The sequence below is a fragment of the Rhipicephalus microplus genome, chromosome 2 (assembly GCF_043290135.1).
Source record: "Rhipicephalus microplus isolate Deutch F79 chromosome 2, USDA_Rmic, whole genome shotgun sequence".
NCBI classification, from domain to species: Eukaryota; Metazoa; Arthropoda; class Arachnida; order Ixodida; family Ixodidae; genus Rhipicephalus; species Rhipicephalus microplus.
In genome coordinates this window covers 126,927,549-126,946,129 of record NC_134701.1, presented here as the reverse complement: position 1 = coordinate 126,946,129, position 18,581 = coordinate 126,927,549, and the positions used below count along the sequence as shown (strand labels likewise).

The 18,581-nt window shown below is 45.5% G+C and overlaps 1 protein-coding gene across 2 annotated transcripts in view; it reads right to left on the bottom strand.

Moving 5' to 3' along the window:
• Window positions 1-17,549, bottom strand: part of LOC119170745 (fatty-acid amide hydrolase 2-A) — a 28,430-nt gene extending 10,881 nt beyond the window's left edge. Inside the window, exons 1-3 of one of the 2 annotated variants that reach the window (XM_075886787.1) lie at window positions 17,190-17,544; window positions 15,188-15,407; window positions 2,809-3,018 (exon numbers count right to left, since the gene is read on the bottom strand). In XM_075886787.1, the coding sequence (XP_075742902.1) occupies window positions 2,809-3,018; window positions 15,188-15,407; window positions 17,190-17,378 (619 nt within the window). In that variant the 5' untranslated portion in view covers window positions 17,379-17,544. Of the gene's footprint in view, window positions 1-2,808; window positions 3,019-15,187; window positions 15,408-17,189 lie in introns of both variants that reach the window. The other variant, XM_075886788.1, reaches the window with a different exon arrangement.
• Window positions 17,550-18,581: the final 1,032 nt, after the last annotated feature.

Below are 18,581 nucleotides of genomic sequence, written 5' to 3'. Positions count from 1 at the left end.
GACAATAGAAGAAGAAAACGATGAACGATGGCAATTGCAGCTCGTGCTCAGCAGGCGCTGACACACCATCGAACGCCATCAGCAGGAAGATATAATCATCCTTTTTGCGGCCGAGGCATCGACAAGTAAAGACGTGTTCTTTTGTGTCTCGGTATCGTCTCTCTGAGAAGTTTTTTGTCAGCCTCCACCCAGAACCACACAATATATAATAAACGCGAATGCATTTCTTACCCCCGTATTCAGAAACGCTGCTTGACTTGAACTTGACTTGCCACTGACTTCAATGCAGCACAAACGCGTATCGAACTCACTGTCTCTAGGCGGTTTCAAGGCAGCACAAACGCACAGATGCGTTTTAAACGCGCTGCACTGAAGGCGGTTTCAAGTCAAGTTCAAGTCAGGGAGCATTTCTGAATACGGAGGTTAGTTGGGCTATGTAAAGCAACCGGCGTTGTCCACGCGCCAGCAGCTGGTATTTCTCCACTCGCCACACATTAAGACGGATACACAACCCTAACGTTAAGCACGATCTGCTTTGACCACCCTTTCTAATCATCGAACGATGGCACCGGGTATTCCCTACGTTTAGGAGTGAAGCTCCTTATGGCGTGAGTCTGTCGCTCCTCCTCCTCCTCCTCCGTATGTATGTATGTATGTATGTATGTATGTATGTATGTATGTATGTATGTATGTATGTATGTATGTATGTATGTATGTATGTATGTATGTATGTATGTATGTATGTATGTATGAACGTAGCCACCGGTGGCACATACCCACTTAGGGCGGATATGTGCCACAGGGGATGCGAGATGGGAGATGGTGGTACTTGAAGTGTTGAATAGATGGACGCATGTACGGACAGACGGATGGAAGGACGCACGGACAGGCGGACGGACGCGTGGACAGATGCGTGGACAGACGGACGGACGAATTGACTGGCGGATGTACGCATCGACTGACGCACGGACGCATGGATTGACGGACGGACGCATGGATTGACGGACGGACGCATGGATTGACGGACGGACGCATGGATTGACGGACGGACGCATGGATTGACGGACGGACGCATGGATTGACGGACGGACGCATGGATTGACGGACGGACGCATGGATTGACGGACGGACGCATGGATTGACGGACGGACGCATGGATTGACGGACGGACGCATGGATTGACGGACGGGTGGTCGCGCGGACGGAGGGAAGCAAGAACGAACGGATGGACGGACCGAAGCACGGACGGGCTGACAGATGCTTCGCCCCACTCATCATCATTCACTCCATGGATATGCTGTGAGTTTTTTTTTTTTTTGCCTGTCGCTCCCAGAAATGGGGTTATGGTCATGTAATTTTTCGATGTTAATAGCGGCCGAACAAGGGTGTAACCAGAAAATGTTTTCCAGGTGGTTAGGGAGAAGTGGGGCTCAACTGCTTTTTATGCATGTCCGTGGGTGCGTTCGTATGAATGCGTTACCGTATACACATGCAGTATTGAAAATCTTCGGTGGAGGGGTGGGGAGAGAAGCGGTTTCAACGATTGCCGACAAACCCTCCCTCTCCCTCTCCAGGATTCGCCAGTGCAGCCAAGGACGCCTGATATTTCGTTCAATCAATTCTTAACATATGCCGTTTTGATCTAGATGTATGTTATCACTTTATATTTCTTTAATCATCCATTAAAAAGCTCGTTTGCTTTTGGACTACACCAGGTGGCACTTGGTGTGCAGGAGGGAGGCTTTGGCACTTCGGTGACACTTTCCACTCTCTTTCTGCCTCCCTATATAGAATGACAGGGATTGTTCATGGAAGAAAGTAAAGTAAGGCGTTGAAACACGGACACCAAAGCACTAAAATATACAAGGGTAACCTGAACATAATGTATCGAAAGCGCAACGGGTTAGCGAGTGTCTCCTGAAGCGTATATCGCTTCCATCTGCTTTTAGAACCACGAGAATAGAAAATAACTTTCTGACTGGTTGTCGTTGGGCTAGTTTATTTGACAGCACCATGAGAAAAAAACTGCATAAAAAAGACAAGGAGGATAGAGGGCAGAACTCGTGTGTGGGCCCCTACCATCCACAAAGAAAAGACATACTTAAGAACTCTTTTTTTGTTAGACCCTGTATTATTCAGAACTAAGAGACAATTATGCCAAAGAAACTAGAGGGGATGTTATTTGAAGTAATTTCGATGTAAATGTAAAAAAAGAAAAGTGGACGAAATGATAGTTTGACGTGGTCAGGGACCGAACCTGCGGCCTTCGAATAACGCGTCCGATGTTCTACCAACTGAGCTACCAGGGCGGCTATTCTCCCGTTCACTTTATGGGGTATTTATGTGCATTTAAACAAGGGAGCGTCAGTCATCGCCGCCTGTTGCCATTGAGTGTGAAAAACTCATTTTTTTTTCTCTGTTGGCATCACGTAGCACGTGATCTCATCACGAGCTTGCAGCTGCCCCATGATCTCTCGCATACCACCTGACGGCATGAGGTCTGCCAGAACGAGACCCTGGCTATGAATGGCGGGAAGGAAGCTCTACTTAGGGGTTCATTTGCTTTGTTAGACACAATATTAATGAGAACTGACAAACAATTATGCCAAGGAAAGTATAAGAGATGGTATTTGAAGCAGTTTCAATGTAATTGAGAACAAAGAAAAGCGCCGTTTTTTTTTTGTTAGAAAGAAAATAGAAGTATTAAGGGCACACATGAGTTGTCAAATAATGCTCAAACTATATGTGCTTTATAGGCGGACGCCATGTGCCACGTGTTGTCCAGGATGACGGTTACAAAACACATACCGCTGCTTCCACCGGGGTTTCGGCGCGTGTCGTGCGGGTTGCGCGTGCAGCCGTCGACCAAGTTGTGCGACTCGCCCCACATACAGAGCTCGGGCACGTTCGTCAGCGCCAGTGGGATGGCGCCGGCTTTTCTCAGGGAAGCCACGCTCGGGGCATCTTCCACGGCGCGCCGGCCATGCCAGAAGAGGGAGCCCGCGTCATGTCGCATACCTGCGGCGAGAACGCGCTTGGTAAAACGAGTCGTCCTCACATAAAAACAATGCGCTCCAGGTACATGCTGTCGTGAACGCAGCAGCTTTAACCTCACGGTAATGCAGAATCAAGTTAGTATTAACATGGCCATGCAAAACAAGGAGGCTAATGGGAGGAGGGCAAAGACTCGATGTCTCTTGAGAATGATAGTTTCATTTATTTCCAACCGACTTACTTGCACAAATTCAAACAAAATTTGACAAGCAGGTGGCATTGCGGAACTTCTAAAATCTGATGCATTACACCCATCTGCATCACCTCGCAACTACCAGGACAGGTTTCTAAGGACAAAAATAAAAAAAAAGATTATCCAAAAAAGAACCCTATTGCCACTATGGACATGCGCGGCTGTTTAAACATCGCGTAGATATGATAAAGAGCGCCAATATATGTGTTTGTGTGGAGGAGTTAGGAGGGTAAAGACACGCAGGCACGTGTACACGCGTGCTTTCTGTCTAGCCTGTGTTTTTTTCCACATCTAATGACAAAACTTCCATATATACTAACCTTTCAAATTGAATTACATGAACTTTGCGTTACTGCATCAAACATTTTCGTGCGAAAAATACTTGGGAATTGTGTTTCATATCGCGTATCCCCCCTATTGAGATACAAACATAAAATAAAGCAATATCAACTGTTGGCAGTGTTGCCCATTTTGCATTCACGTTTCTGTGCGAGTCGTCGGAATTTTTCTATCTATGTGCCCTGCAGTTCTCGAGGTTCTCGTGCCACGATTCATTTACTCAGCCTCCCGAAGAAAGATTGCGGGAAAAAAGTTAGCTAAAGAGCAAGCGGGCTTTTTGAGTGTGAACGTCGATTCATTGGTGTGATAGTTCTAATATGGCGTCTCCCCAATGCGGGACTTTTCAGTGATCACACTGAAAAAGCCCCGTATTAAAAAAAAAGAACGCGCTCAAGGTCACTAGGTGCGTGTGATGTATTTTGTTTGCCCATGCAATCTGTCCCTGCTTAGCTTCCAGCGCTTTCGTCGGGACGAGAGAAAAGAGAATGCGGTTGCAGCGTGCGACAAATCTTTGTAACTCGTGCTCGACGAGTTCTTGAAACTTTTGTGTCGTTAAAATTGTGTGGCAATAGGCCTTGGCGAAGTTAGGATTGGGCTAGTTGGGTTTTGTTTTTTTTATGACTGAAGAATCGTGCTACAGTTGCTGCGGAGAACGAAGTAATAGAGAAGAGAATAAGTGAAGTGGACAGTACAAGCGCAAACTATACACTGAAGTTTATTGAACGAACTTGCACAAGAAACACAAAATGTCGTATAAACTTCTCGAAACGACTAGAAAGGTATGCGGATATCTAAGTATAATACTTGACGTTAAATAAAAGTTTTTCAAAGTAGGTTTTCTAGAAGACGTTTAAAAATGTTCTTTACAAGAAGTCTTTTGCAAACCATTTACTAAAGTTCATTTTCTAGCACTATTGGTAGAATTCGCGGAGTAAGTCTCGATTGTCCATGCAATATATGCAAGGTGTTTTCTACATTTATTTCTTCTTTTCAATCAAAATAATATTCGCTCTACATATTTATGTAGTATACAATTTCGCCTATTTTTTACACATTCAAATGTAATAACTGAGCTGTTTAGTCAGCATTAAGAAATTAGGATGCGCAAATGCGGGGTGCGCCTGTGCCGCTAGAACAATTTTACTTGACTGGACGTGTTTACTCGCCGCTCAGTCGCCTCTCAAAGGAGCGTGTTTGAGTCGATTTCTCTCGTGTGTTAATTGTGTGCTTCCACTTTGCGTTCGTATTTGGTGTTCTGCCAGTGCTGCTGATTACGAAGATGCGCTATACTAAAGCGAAGGCGTGTGGGTTTGTATTGTGGAGCATTTGCCAGCTATGTGCCACACTGCTGCTGTCGGCGCTTTGTTATCGCTGCGTTCACCATGTTTTTCCTACAATGTGCACGATAAGTGAGCTTATGTTTACGTGAGACACAGATTTCCTGTAGTACTTCAGCAGTGTAAAGGCTAAATTGTGCGAAGATAAGTGCGGACAAGTTTTTTATTTCTTTTGTGTGGAGTGTGAAGCATGCACGCTAAGCGAGAATTCGGCGGGTGATTCGAGCAGAGCAGAGGCTGTCCACCTCTGTTGGCAGTGGTGTTGGGGGGGGGGGGGGGGGGGGGCTGCTCGCGAGTCACCACTATTTTTTGGTTTATTCATTCTGGGGCATTTGTTAGCTGTACGCGTTGATGCCTGTTCAAATTGTGCGCTATTGAAGTGAACGTGTCTGAGGCAGGTTCATCTGCTGTACGTTCCATTTTGAACAGCTACACTATCGTTATACGTTATGACTGCTATCAGAGAAGTTTTTTCCATTCGAGTGGCCGAATGTATGCCGGTGTGTGCATCCTCGCCGGCACGCGTTTTTATAAACTACCGTGATGCTCGAGTTGATGCGTGTTCGTATGTAGCGTGTTGCATCGTCTCAGGTAGGGCTCGCAAAGGTTGCACTTACACTTAAGTGTTCATGCAGCTCGTTTAGTAAAATTCCAACTTTCGGTATACACCAGCAACATAGGTTGCCTCATGCGGCCTGAAGCCGTGCATTTTAAGTCATTCGTTTATCCTGAACTGTATTTCAGAACAAATATTTTATGGCTAAACGTTGCCAAATTGCTTTACCTTACTGTGCGAGCACTAATTCAGTCTTAAGTCCACGTGTTCGAGCACCATTGATTTTACTCTGCTTGTTTCCACTATGTATTTGTTTTGGTTCTATAAGTATTTTATGCACCTCTCCCAACCTTGGTGTTGAAACTTTGATAAACACTTCACGTGTATAAACATTAGGAATAGGCTATAGCGCCACCTCCAATGAAATTTTCTGATTAATGCAAGCTTAACAGTATAATGGATAAAGTAAACTTTCAAGGCATGCGCTACAGATGTTTACGGAATCTGTGGTATGTGCAGAAATAATATTTTATTAATCAAAACTCGCGATAATGTTATAAATCATGGTAAGCATGCATAAGTCATGCACGTATTGCTGTTAAAATGTAAAATTGGACACCGCATTTATTTGAGAATAAAAGATAGAGACTGCAAGTCTTCAAGCTATTGGCACTGAAGAAATTATACAAATTTGGTAATTAGCTTCATCAAATCTTATTGCTAAACCATGGTCAATAAGCATCCGAGATTCTGGTTCCCGGAGATTGTTGCAGAAGCTTGCATTTTTTATTGGGATGGTGTGTGGTTCAAGGTATGTGTCCCGTATGTTTTTTTTTTTTTCATTAGACAATCTGTGATGCTTGAGTGAGGGGTACTGCCATTTTAGCCAACCAGAATCAATGAAACTGATCACCATAATTTGGCAGCACACAATAGTAATTTGGTGACACCAATTTCTGAAATAAGTATAATCGTCCAAGTGCGAGCAGCCTGAGAAAAGCTACAATAGTTGCATTTGAAATCCAATTCATGTTCAATAATATAGGTTACCTGCAATGGATACTTGATGAAAGTGCATACCATCATGTATGTACTCTGGTATCATTGAACTTGCTTTCAATGCACTATGCACGAGAGCAATTCAAGCATTGTTTTGACACATCTTTGACATATCTGCAATGTGCAAATTACATGTTCTCTAATAAAATTGCAACTGTTTTCGCCAAAAACATCAAGAAAGTTTTGCTTGTAACATCTCTAGTTTGTGTACATCCTGCTTGTTTTAAGACACACTATTCCAAATCATTTTAAACATACTGACAAATTCAGTTTTTCTAAGAGACACATGTCCCTAAATTGTTTTTTCGGTGTTTCCATAGCAGCCTATGCATGCACCTCGTGCGAACTGAGTATGGAAGAATTCCGGACAAGCCTGTCACCAATGGTGACTCGTGGAAAAGTTGGCTACTGAATGTACAGCACTTACGCATGGCTTCTGTTTCCTATGGAAAGGAAACTTCATTAAGCCACCTCGTTACTGTATTCAAGTAGCTCGCATGTTCAGGATGTTCAATGTTAAGCCTTTTGTTTTTCTTCAAAAAAGTCAGTGCTGTGTGTTGGGTGTGTGTAAAAGCTACCTTTGCAGATAGCTAAGTGTTCAGGGGAACACAATGTGCAACAATAATTATCGCTGTCAGCCGTGGCCTTGAATAAGAATCAGTAATGAACTTATTAGTGACTGCAGCAGGTGGCCATGCATGTATTAAAAATTTGAGCCACTCACATTTCTACATAGGTCCAAATAATTTTTGGCATGCCTGTGCTCAGATATCCAGCTGGAAAGTTTAGTTGTGGCTTGCCTCATTATGTATGCAGGACAGTGAGCAGTAGCACACAGCTAGTACTTACTCCCTAGGGTGCCGCATATAATCTGGCCATGGGTCGATGATATAGACAAGCATTATAATGGTTACCTTTTTACTACCAGCTAGTGATTGCAAGCTCTGACTGCTCGTCCCATCATGGAGTCATGTTTTGCCGATCCTCACTGCCTCTAATGCTTAATCATGAAAAGCACAATAAACTTCCCAAGTAGAAGATCTCAGAGCATAGACATGCTCGAAGAATTTTTCCAAGTGGGAGTGTGCAGAAAGACTACTACCACAAACTGTTATGCAAACATACCCACTTATTGTAGGCACCAAAATTTCGGTATTCTTAGTTGATTGGGCTGCTGACAGCAATATTGTCTTACTTTGTGTCCCCCTGAAAAAATAACTAATTTGCAAAGGCAGTTTTCTGTTCTTAGGGCTGAATTTTATTACAAGCAGAAAGCACGTCTCTGAATGTGTCAGTGCTGCTTTCTAAGGTTTTATGTCATGTTTAATTTTTGTGTAATCTCCTGTTCGTCACTTAAAATTTAACCTCTTGCATTGCAATAAGACTGTAGCAGATCATTGGTTTAGTTTCACTGTCATATTGACTGAATATTTTGTTTTATTATTATTGTAACCTTATTTCATTGTCTTCTCGAATTTAATGTCATAGATGCAATAAAGTGATTTTCTACTGTCATACTTAATCATACCTAACTTTACCAATACCTAACCATATAAAATATATTACAGTGATACCTAACCATGTTTAACATTGTGCGAGTATTTTGGGATAGAATTATAATTCGAGGTGTTGCCAAAAGCACAGTTTGATTGTTAAACACAGATTTGTGGTGAAACCAATTAATTTCGACTACTCATGGCTCTAACATGCCTAAGTTTAGGCGCACAGGGTGGGAAAAAAATCAATTTTTTGACTGCTGCTTTTTGGCTGTAACAAATGGTCTACCTTCTTATATTTGCTACTGGGTCAATATGTTTACTAAGCTAGCCCGCTAAATTTTGTTGCACTGATAGAAGTCTGCTCGAAGAGAACAGTTTGTGCCTTTTGTATATTTGCTGGTTCCAGGACCAAGTATCTGGCCAACCCCTCAATTGCTTTGTATAATTATAGTTACTATAAATTGATTGATTGATATGTAGGGTTTAACGTCCCAAAACCACACTATGATTATGAGAGACGCCGTAGTGAAGGGCTCCGGAAATTTCGACCACCTGGGGTTCTTTAACGTGCACCCAAATCTGAGCACACGGGCCTACAACATTACCGCCTCCATCAGAAATGCAGCCGCCGCAGCCGGGATTCGATCCCGCGACCCGCTGGTCAGCAGTCGAGTACCTTAGCCACTAGACCACCACGGCGGGGCTAGTTACTATAAAGCATACTTGTTTTGTGACAAAGTATTGAGTCATTGTTATGTATAATAAAGGTTACAAGTATGCGACAAGATTTGTTGAAATTTCGCATTTACTTTTAGATGTGCAGTACAATGCATTCCAGGCAACACCAGAAACAATATTGATTGACGTTTGAAATCCCATCTTGTCTCCATGTAAAACATATTATCGTAATGATAGACGGCAGTCGCTAATTAATTACTTCAACAAATATGGCACCAATTTTGCTGATTAGAATAGTGCCAGCAATAATTTGATGCTAAATTATGTTGCTATTGCGATAAGATTAGTTTCCCGTTCCGGCACCCGGGGGCGTCGATGTTGCAAGGAAATAAATACGGCGCACATGACCAGCCAGTCAGTGTGGAACCCGCCAACGTACTTGTGTGTGATTCGGTACAGCGACCGGCATGGCTCAGGACTATCCGGTTATCACAAGTGGCGACGAGGTCGACTGACGAACCGGACGGGCACAGCACAATCACACGTCGTCATGCCTGTCGTCGGGAAGCTGGATCCGTTCGACCCGAGTACATCGGAGTGGGCGGAATACCGTGAGTGGGCGGAGCTGTACTTCATCGCGAACGACATCCCGAGCGACAAGCAGACAGCCGTATTTTTGACATGCTGCGGTCCAGAGACTTATTCTCTGCTACGAGGCCTCCTAGCACCAAGCAGGCCCGCCCAAGCAGGACTGGCCGAAATTTTTACCACACTTGGCGAGCACTACGCCCCTCTTGTATCAGAAGTAGTGGCAAGTTTTAAGTTTTTCTCAAGACATCGAAAAGAGGGGGAGACCATAAGTGACTACATTGCCTCGTTGAAGAAATTAGCCGAAGACTGTAATTTCGCAACATTTCGAGAGCGCATGTTGCGTGACCAGATAGTCAGCGGAATCAATGACGTAACCATGCAAACACGGCTGCTGGAAACGACGTGTTTAACCTTCGAAACTGCAAAGGACACCGTCGTAGCTATGGAGGCTGCGCGTAAAGATTCACGCACATAGAGCTGTCAGCAAGCACAGCTACTATCTCACGAAGCTCCGGAGCAAGCGAACGTTGTCACCTCGGGGAAAAATGATAGCTGTTGCTTCCGTTGCGGGGGAGGTCATTCTGCGCGTCGGTGTAAGCACGGCAGCACGATCTGTCACAACTGCCGCCAAAAAGGGCACCTTGCAAGAGTTTGCAGAGTTCAGCCGGGAAGTAGAAATTTCGACCGGAGCCAGTCTAGTCACGTGAACAACCTGGGCGACCTGCCCGTCTCTGCTGAAGAGCCCGAAGTTTTCGACTTGTGGACGCTTCACACGGCTAATTCGGAGCCAATGCGCATAGCGGTTGAAGTTAATGGCACAATGCTCGATATGGAGTTGGACACCGGCGCTAGTGTGTCAACCATTGATGATGGCAAGTTTGCCGAGCTTTTTCCGTCGGTGCCGTTGGAACCATCGAGTGTGCAGCTGAGAAGTTTTTTCGGTGACATGAAACGCGTCCAGGGAAAGCTGGAAGCAATGGTCAAACTTGGCAACAAGGAGCGCCAGCTACCACTATTTGTCGTGAAAGGGGCGTGTCCTACGCTGTTTGTACGAAGCTGGATGAAGGCCTTCAAGCTAGGCATCGCTCAGTCGGAGGGTGTCAACGTCGTGAAGTCTGGTAAGCCAATATCACGAAGTTTTTTCGTAGCAGCTTGGCACGTTTCACGGCGTTACAGCGTCTATATCCGTACAAAAGGGGGCGAAGCCACGTTTTGTCAAGGCACGTCCGATGCCATTTGCTTTGCGCGATAGGGTTTTTGAAGAACTACAGAGGATGGAACGGGAAGGCGTTATCAAACCGGTGAAAACTTCCCAGTGGGCCGCGCCCATCGTTCCTGTATTGAAGCGCGACGGCCGGGTTCGGGTCTGCGGCGATTTCAAGACTACCATAAACGCGGTGACAGTCGTCGAGTCCTACCCTATTCCTAGGATTGAGGAACTTTTTGCGTCACTTACAGGGGGCAAGAAGTTCACAAAGCTTGACTTGCAAGATGCCTACCAGCAAGTTCCACTCGATGAGGAGTGCCAAGAGCTAGTCACCATTAACACTCCGAAGGGGTTATACCAATTCACAAGGCTACCGTTCGGGGTTTCATCAGCTCCAGCTATATTTCAGCGAGAGATGGAAAATCTGTTGCACGACCTTGACCATGTCGTAGTGTACTTTGATGATATTCTGGTCACAGGAACAAGTGACAAAGAGCATTGGGAAAATTTGGGCCGAGTGTTGGATCGCCTGAAGACCGCGGGACTGTGACTGAAGTTATCCAAATGCGAATTCATGAAACCAGAAGTCCAGTACTTGGGCCATATCATTAGTGCGGCTGAGCTGCGTCCAAATCCGGCTAAGACTGAAGCAGTGCTGGAAGCCCCCGCACCCCGAGCGGTCAAGGAACTTCAGAGTTACCTCGGGTTGGTTAATTTTTACAGAAGGTTTTTGCCGAACCTTTCTGCCGTATTACAGCCGCTCAATAGTTTGTTGGCGTCGGGAACACCATGGCGCTGGGAAACTGATGAAAAGCAGGCGATGAAAAGCAAGGAGCTATTGGCCTATGCTGCTATATTGCCACACTTTGACCCAGGAAAGCCAACTGTGCTTGTCACTGATGTATCTCCCTTCGGGATTGGAGCAGTACTGGCGCAACGAGAGTCATCTGGAGAAGGGCGCCCCATTGGTTTTGCCTCTCGCAGCCTGGCAACCGCGGAGAAAAACTACAGCCAATTAGATAAGGAGGCATTCAGCCTTGTATTTGGCGTTACAAAGTTCAGGCAGTACTTATGGGGCCGGCAATTCGAAGCCGTCACAGATCACAAACCGCTGCTCGGCTTGCTCGCAGCAGACAAGCCAGTTCCCGAATCCTGTTCTCCGAGAGTGCTAAGGTGGGCCTTGCTGTTGTCGGGGTACAGTTACGACCTGAAGTATAGGCCGGGTTCACAAATTGCACATGCCGATGGGTTAAGCCGGCTACCTCTGCCAACTGCCGAATTTGTTGTTGACTGCTCTGCCGAAGTGTTAATGCTGAAAGGAGTATACCCAGGGGGGCTGTCGTCAAATGCTGTTGCAGCAGCCACCTCCAGAGACCCGGTGCTGTCACAAGTAAGAGCAGCGTTGTGGTCAGGCTGCCAGATAAACCTAGGGTCAGAGGGAAGACCCTACGAGACGCGCTTTCATGAGATGAGCGTGCAAGGGAACTGTCTATTGTGGGTCAACAGAGTCATTGTTCCAAAATCCTTGCCAAAGGAAGTCCTCCAGCTGCTGCATGAGAGTCATCCAGGACTGTCCAAAATGAAGGCAGTTGCGCGTAGCCATGTGTGGTGGCCTAGCCTGGATAACGATATAGCGATAACCATTCAAAGGTGCCGTATTTGCCAGGAGCATCAAAGAGTGTCACGACCAGTGCCTGTCATGCCCTGGCCGTTCGCGGAGAAACCGTGATCACGGCTGCATGTGGACTATGCCGGTCCTTACAGGAACACCTATTTTTTTATCGCAGTCGATGCGTTTTCGAAGTGGATTGAAGTGTTCCCGGTCTCTACACCCTCGGCTGAAGCAACTATTTCTGCATGCGTAGTATGTTCGCAAACCAAGGCCTTCCAGATGTGGTCGTGTTGGATAATGGGCCAGCATTTACCAGTGAGCTTTACTCCACATTCCTCAAGAAAAACGGGGTGAGGCGAATGCTGGTGCCGCCGTATCATCCAGCGTCAAATGGTGCTGCAGAGCGGGCCGTGCAGACTGTCAAAAACAAGTTGCGGAAGGCTGGCCCTGGAGATATTCGCACTCAAATTGCCCGCATGCTCCTGACATACAGGTCAACGCCTCACGAGGTCACGGGTTGCTGTCCGTCGGAGCTGTTGTTGGGGCGGAAGCTGAGGACTGCGTTGGACCTGCTACACCCAGACCTCAGGACCAAGGTGCGACAGAAGCAACTTAAGCAGAAAATCAGATGCGACGAAGGAACAAGACCCAGGGTTTGGGGCCACCCGGGTGACCAGGTGTTCGCAAGGAACTTCCGTCCGGGACCTGCGTGGCTCCCTGCAGTCGTCACCGAACAACGCACTTCGTCCATGAATGTTCTACTGGAAGACGGACGACGCTTAACTCGACATCTGGATCACATCCGCCAGGCCCCTGAGGAACTGAGTGCAGACAACCACAAATCAGGCAGCCCAGTATCTACCGGTCTTGCTCCAAGCTTGGACGTGGGTCAGACGCAGCTAACTGGTCTTGCTCCAGGCGTGGACGCAGGTCAGAGGCAGCTATCTCCTGATCGTCTTCACGACACAGAGTCTAGGCAAGATCCCAGGGAAGACGTGGCGAGGGAACCGAAACTTGCTGTCACAGCACCCAGTACTCCTGTCCTGCGTCGAAGTACCAGAATTCGACGACCAGTATCGCGCTACGCACCTTAAACAATTGTTTCCAATCATTAATAAAGGGGGAGGGATGTGATAAGATTAGTTTGCCGTTCCGGCGCCCGGGGGCGTCGATGTTGCAAGGAAATAAATACGGCGCACATGACCAGCCAGTCAGTGTGGAACCCGCCAACGTACGTGTGTGTGATTCGGTCCAGCGACCGGCATGGCTCAGGACTATCCGGTTATCACAGCTATCTCTACTTTTTACTCTCATCAGTGAACAGCTAAACGCACCGATTGTAAAACGCTGACATGAGCAACAAATAAACCACGGAAAACGCTCAACAAGCTGGTTTGCATGAAAAATCAATGTCAAAAAAAGGTGTGAAAAAATCTTGCAAAAGTCTTTTTAGAATCTTTGGAAAATGTTTACAAGGCTTCTAATAATATAAGTATATTCAACGTTTACAAAGGTTCTTTAAAATCTAGAAAGACGTTTTTTTTAGAATTCTTGCTATAAGTTTTTTAGCCGTATAAGAATGTTGCGTTAGCACAGCTACAGAAGGTTTTTAAGCTGCTTAGGTTTAAATAACATCTGAACAAGACTTCTTATATACTTTTGGACTACTCTTTTTGGACATTCACTAGAAGCTTTTTAGCTTTTCTTGCGTTTCGTGACATGAACTTAGAAGGCTTCCCGGAGAGAGAAAAATCGTTTTAGGAAGAGGGTGGAGCCCGCAAATCTTGCTCCACGCTCTTCAGATTCTACACGTGAGGTGATTACGATTACCAGATGTGGTACCGATTCGAAGCTATTATCCGATTATCTTTAACTTGCTATTTCTGGCTTATGATGAATTTGGTTTCTGTGGGAATTAGTGCGATGGAGCTGAAACTGACGGATGTGCTTCCTAGTAACGAGGGCCGATGCTCATGACACGGTCAGTGTGAAGATCCTGCGCACACAGATGCGATGACCGCTTTAACTTTCACATACATCGCCGACGAGAAAGTGGCTACCCAACGGTCTGCTGGTATAAGTTGGAGAAAAATTTCTAAAAGATGAAACGGAACAAAAACTAAGCACCCAACAAGCATGACAAAAAGCCTGTATAGTGATCCCATACGTTTCACAAAGCATCTCATAAACTGAAGAAAATAGAAGCGAGACATCAGCTGAATGTTGTGTTCTCAGCTTCAGTAAAATTCCAAGAATGTGCCAAAAAGTGAACGACCTCGATGGGAAGAAAGAGGAATCCCATGCACGTCATGCTCCAAAATACATTGAATGTGAAGTAAACATCGCATACTCCACCCCAATAACATGCGGCAGCAATACACTGGGCAATCGAGAAGATGCATCAACGAGTAGCTCAAAGAGCATCGCTATGCATGTCAGCAGACAGCGATCACAGGCAACCTCTCTATGCACTGCAGAGAGTGCGGGTGCAGCCCAATATGTAAAAAAAAACTACAATTCTGGCCAAATTAAAAATTAAGACTACACGTGAAATTTGGGAAGCCTTTCACATATCAGACCGAGGAAGCAAATGTACAGTTCCAGCTTCATTGCACTAACTTTCACAGATATAAAATTTATCAGAAGCCAGAAATAGCAAGCTAATAAGCATACTCGGATAACATCTTCGAATCAGCACCACATCTGGTGATCGTAGTCACCACACGTGTAGAACTTTAAAACCATGGAGTAAGATTGGCGGGCCCCACCCTCTTCTTAATCCGATTTTTATCTTTCTGGGACGCCTTCTTTCTTCCAAGTTCATTCAATAATGTTCAGTTGATAGCGCTTGTACTGTCCACTTCATTTCTTGTCCCCTTCCTAAAACTTCGTTCTCCGCAGCAACTGTAGCGCAATTCTTCAGTTAAGGCAATAGGTCTTTTTTTTCTCTGAATCCATTCCACGGTTACTTGAACTGTTTCAGGGCCCCTTTAACATCGGCCGTCATGGAATCACCAGGAATGAATACGCAAGTCATGCGTTCTCAGAAATCCGTAACTAACCTTTGATCGCAATGCTATTCTTGGAGGTGAACGGCAGCCCCAGCAGTGGCTTTTCTTTGCTCATTTGAATCACGCTCATGGTTTGCGATGCAACGAGTCTATCGACCTCCTCGGCATCTTTCAGAGCCTCTTCGAATCTCTCCTCAACGACAGCGTTGACGATGGGCTGCACCTCCCGGATGCGCCTGATGTAGGCAGCGAGAAGGTCCACGCTTCTGACCTACAAGGACGACGAACGGAAAAGTTTTGGGATTGCAAAATTTGTTACAATGCTTGAACAATTATTTGAATTCAGCAATGAATGTAACTGGTCTTGTGTAATCGTCAGCTACAAAAGGTCTATATCACGTATGATGTCGCACGTTATGGATGACATTTCGCGCAAAAAAACAGGAACAAGAAGAAAAGAAGGTGCAGATTCGTTTGTGTTTTTTTGTGCGCAAAATGCATCTCAAATGCACTAACTTTTTAACACTCGGTTCTCGCACTTCTGGCGCAATTGCACTTCATTCAAGCTTCGCTATTCTAAATGTGACATCGTGTAGGTATGCGGCATTCGGCCCTAATGGTGACGTTGCCATGACGAGTGTGATATAAGGATGGTATGTTAAAACTTATCATTTGGGAAAAAATATGCTTAAGGTACATTATGCCGTTATGCTGTCGAAAGGGTGTGCAGGACTTCAAAAAAGTGATCGGAAGTTACACTGTAATGTTCTTGAAGCAGTTAAAAGCACTTAATATTTACTGAACCATAATTTTTTTTCTTTCATTTCGTTTGAACTTTGCGAAGCTCATAGATGAGTTTGTGGTTGTCTGTGTGAAAATTACTGGATAGCGTCCGAATATTTGTTTGCATTTAGGAGCAGACTATGCGTAGTGTGTAGGTGAAGTTTCAAGCTCCTCAATAGATTGCTGCTTCGAAGGTAGGTGGAGTCTGCAAGGAATCCAGAGCGCAACAGTGTTTTGTGAGTTAATCAATAGTTATCCCAATTTCCGGCGTAAAACATCAAATGCCGCAGAGAACAAAAGTTGCCGGAAACAAACGAGATAGCCGATGACATAATGTAGAGGTAATTTTGGGATAGGGTGGAACAGGTTTTTGATTTGTAAGCGTATTTCACCGCATTAGAGTTTCGCGACAGCGCAGGGGTCGCCTATGCATCCAAAAACACGTTGCGCTGTCAACGGCATTATTTTCACTCTTGATTTATGCCCACGCTCTTGTAGACTTTATCGACTGCCAAAAGAATCAGATTAAAAAAAACAAGCCTGAACTGGAATGCCTACTTGGCAGGTTGATTTTTCAAGCTTAAGCGTTATGCCTAGTTTCTGCAGCCACTTCGTGATCTACAACAACGAACATTTTCGGAAGCAAGCAAGACCTTTACACTCAAGGCTCCCTGGGTGCCGCCATAGTCCTTTCTTGGCTGTTGTTAGTGCGCATGACCCCCTAGAAAATGCACTGCCGATGTTGTGACGTCAGCTTTGGTACTCTCATGTAACAGCCCAGAAAGGAGGAAATCCTCCTCTCCGTAAAAAAGGTCGATATTTGGCGACAACTTTACTTGGCACTGAATGGAAAGCTACGGAGGCGGAGCTTCTGCACATGTAGCACTACGCGAAGCAGACCGTTTTGTCGCGCGTCTCGTAACCCTATGGAAAGTGAAGGGGGCCAACCATCAGCGTTTCATGTAGACGCAGACGCCGCTTAGCGTTTGAGGTGCACGTTAAAAGGCGGGACTTTTTCATGTGTTCAAAAACTTGAAGTCACAGCAAATATATTAAAAGGAATGCGACTGTCTTACAGGTGTGAGCTGCGTCTTGTCTGAAATAACTCCACGTAGAAAATAAAGGAGACGCATTTATATTTGACGTTGAAAATACGGGTGCTACTTTGGAACTACCTTCGCTGGTGGTAGGATGCCCGCGATTTGGCTCTGTATAGCCTTCGCTCCGATGCCAAGAAAAGTTGTCGTTGAGTATATAAGAGTCACCTCACCTTGCCGTTTCTGATGTCGGCAGCAAGGGATGTAGCGGAACGCAGCAGAAGCTTGTCGGTGACAGGCGGCAGTGGTACAGGCTTTTTCCAGTAGAACCACAAAGCGAACACCAGCCTTGTTGATGTGCACCACAGGTATACGACCAGCTCCAGTAACAGTTCACGACAACTTCCAAAGATGGTAGCCATTTTGCGAAGAACGTTCACCGAGAAAATAGCAGCCTAAACAAACATACCCCACTTATAACTATCTTTCTCGCTCGGGCTGTGCACGGAGAGTGTCGATTTCCTATCAGCAACCCTCACAACATCGCAGATAGTGTGGCCCACGAGGGTGATACAAATGTATACACGGAGCTCGAAAATGAAGCGGACGATCTGCTTGTGCTAAAATGTAGCAGACAAGACGTTCGCGGCTACGATAACCAGTTTAGTAATAATGCCTGCTACGCCCTGAGCTACTCGCTCCCTTATCTGGCTTTGTGCATTGAAGCGCATGTTGGAGGATTGCAGGTGACGTCATCCGCTGGGGTGCTGTAGCGGCGTCAGACGACATCTACGAAAATGGCAGTTGACACTAAAACGTCCATCTACCGAGGTGGCGGCAGCCTCGGAACGTGCATTTACATGTATGCATTTGCATGTACGCACTTGTATATAGAAAACTTTTTTCTGCAGGGGGGAAAGGGGCAGGTGCATGAACCTCCTCAGCCTTACCATCATCAGGGCAGAAAGTGCGCGTATGTAACTTTTACAATGGTAGATCCATCCACCCCGTTTGGGACATATGAATTGGTTGCTTGACAGGTGGCATGTCATAGACACAAGTCATTGAATGCCCATTTTAGTGCACAGCAAGGTAGTGAAACAATCTACTAGCATGGTATCAATCGTCCTTTGAAAGATATCATGGCGTATGAACCATGCATGCTATGATATTCATATCGTGACGTACGATAGATGCATGTCAAACTATTATTATTGGTCATGCAATATTGTCTCATCATGTGCGTGGTATACGGCGCATTGTTTTTTGTTTTTTCGAGAATGCAGACTTTTTGTAAAAGCTTTATGACAGGCACGTCACAGTCGTTTCACACACGTGCTTTAGGTCGAGACGGAAGTTTTTTTGCGGAACTAAAATGACAGTGCGAAGACTTATTTACGAAACCCCATAAATGTACCTAATTATTTACTTAAGACCCGTTACTTATGCTGGAAAGATGTAGCGAGTGCCTGTTTTTGGCATACCGACTTGTTTTATAAATGACGAAAGTTGCGCGTGATTAGAGACATTCATAACGGTATATTAAAACCGTCATCGAAACTTATCAAAACTGAGGCGCAGGAAGCGCGGCCCCTATAATAATTTCGGCCAAAACTGCACGCAAA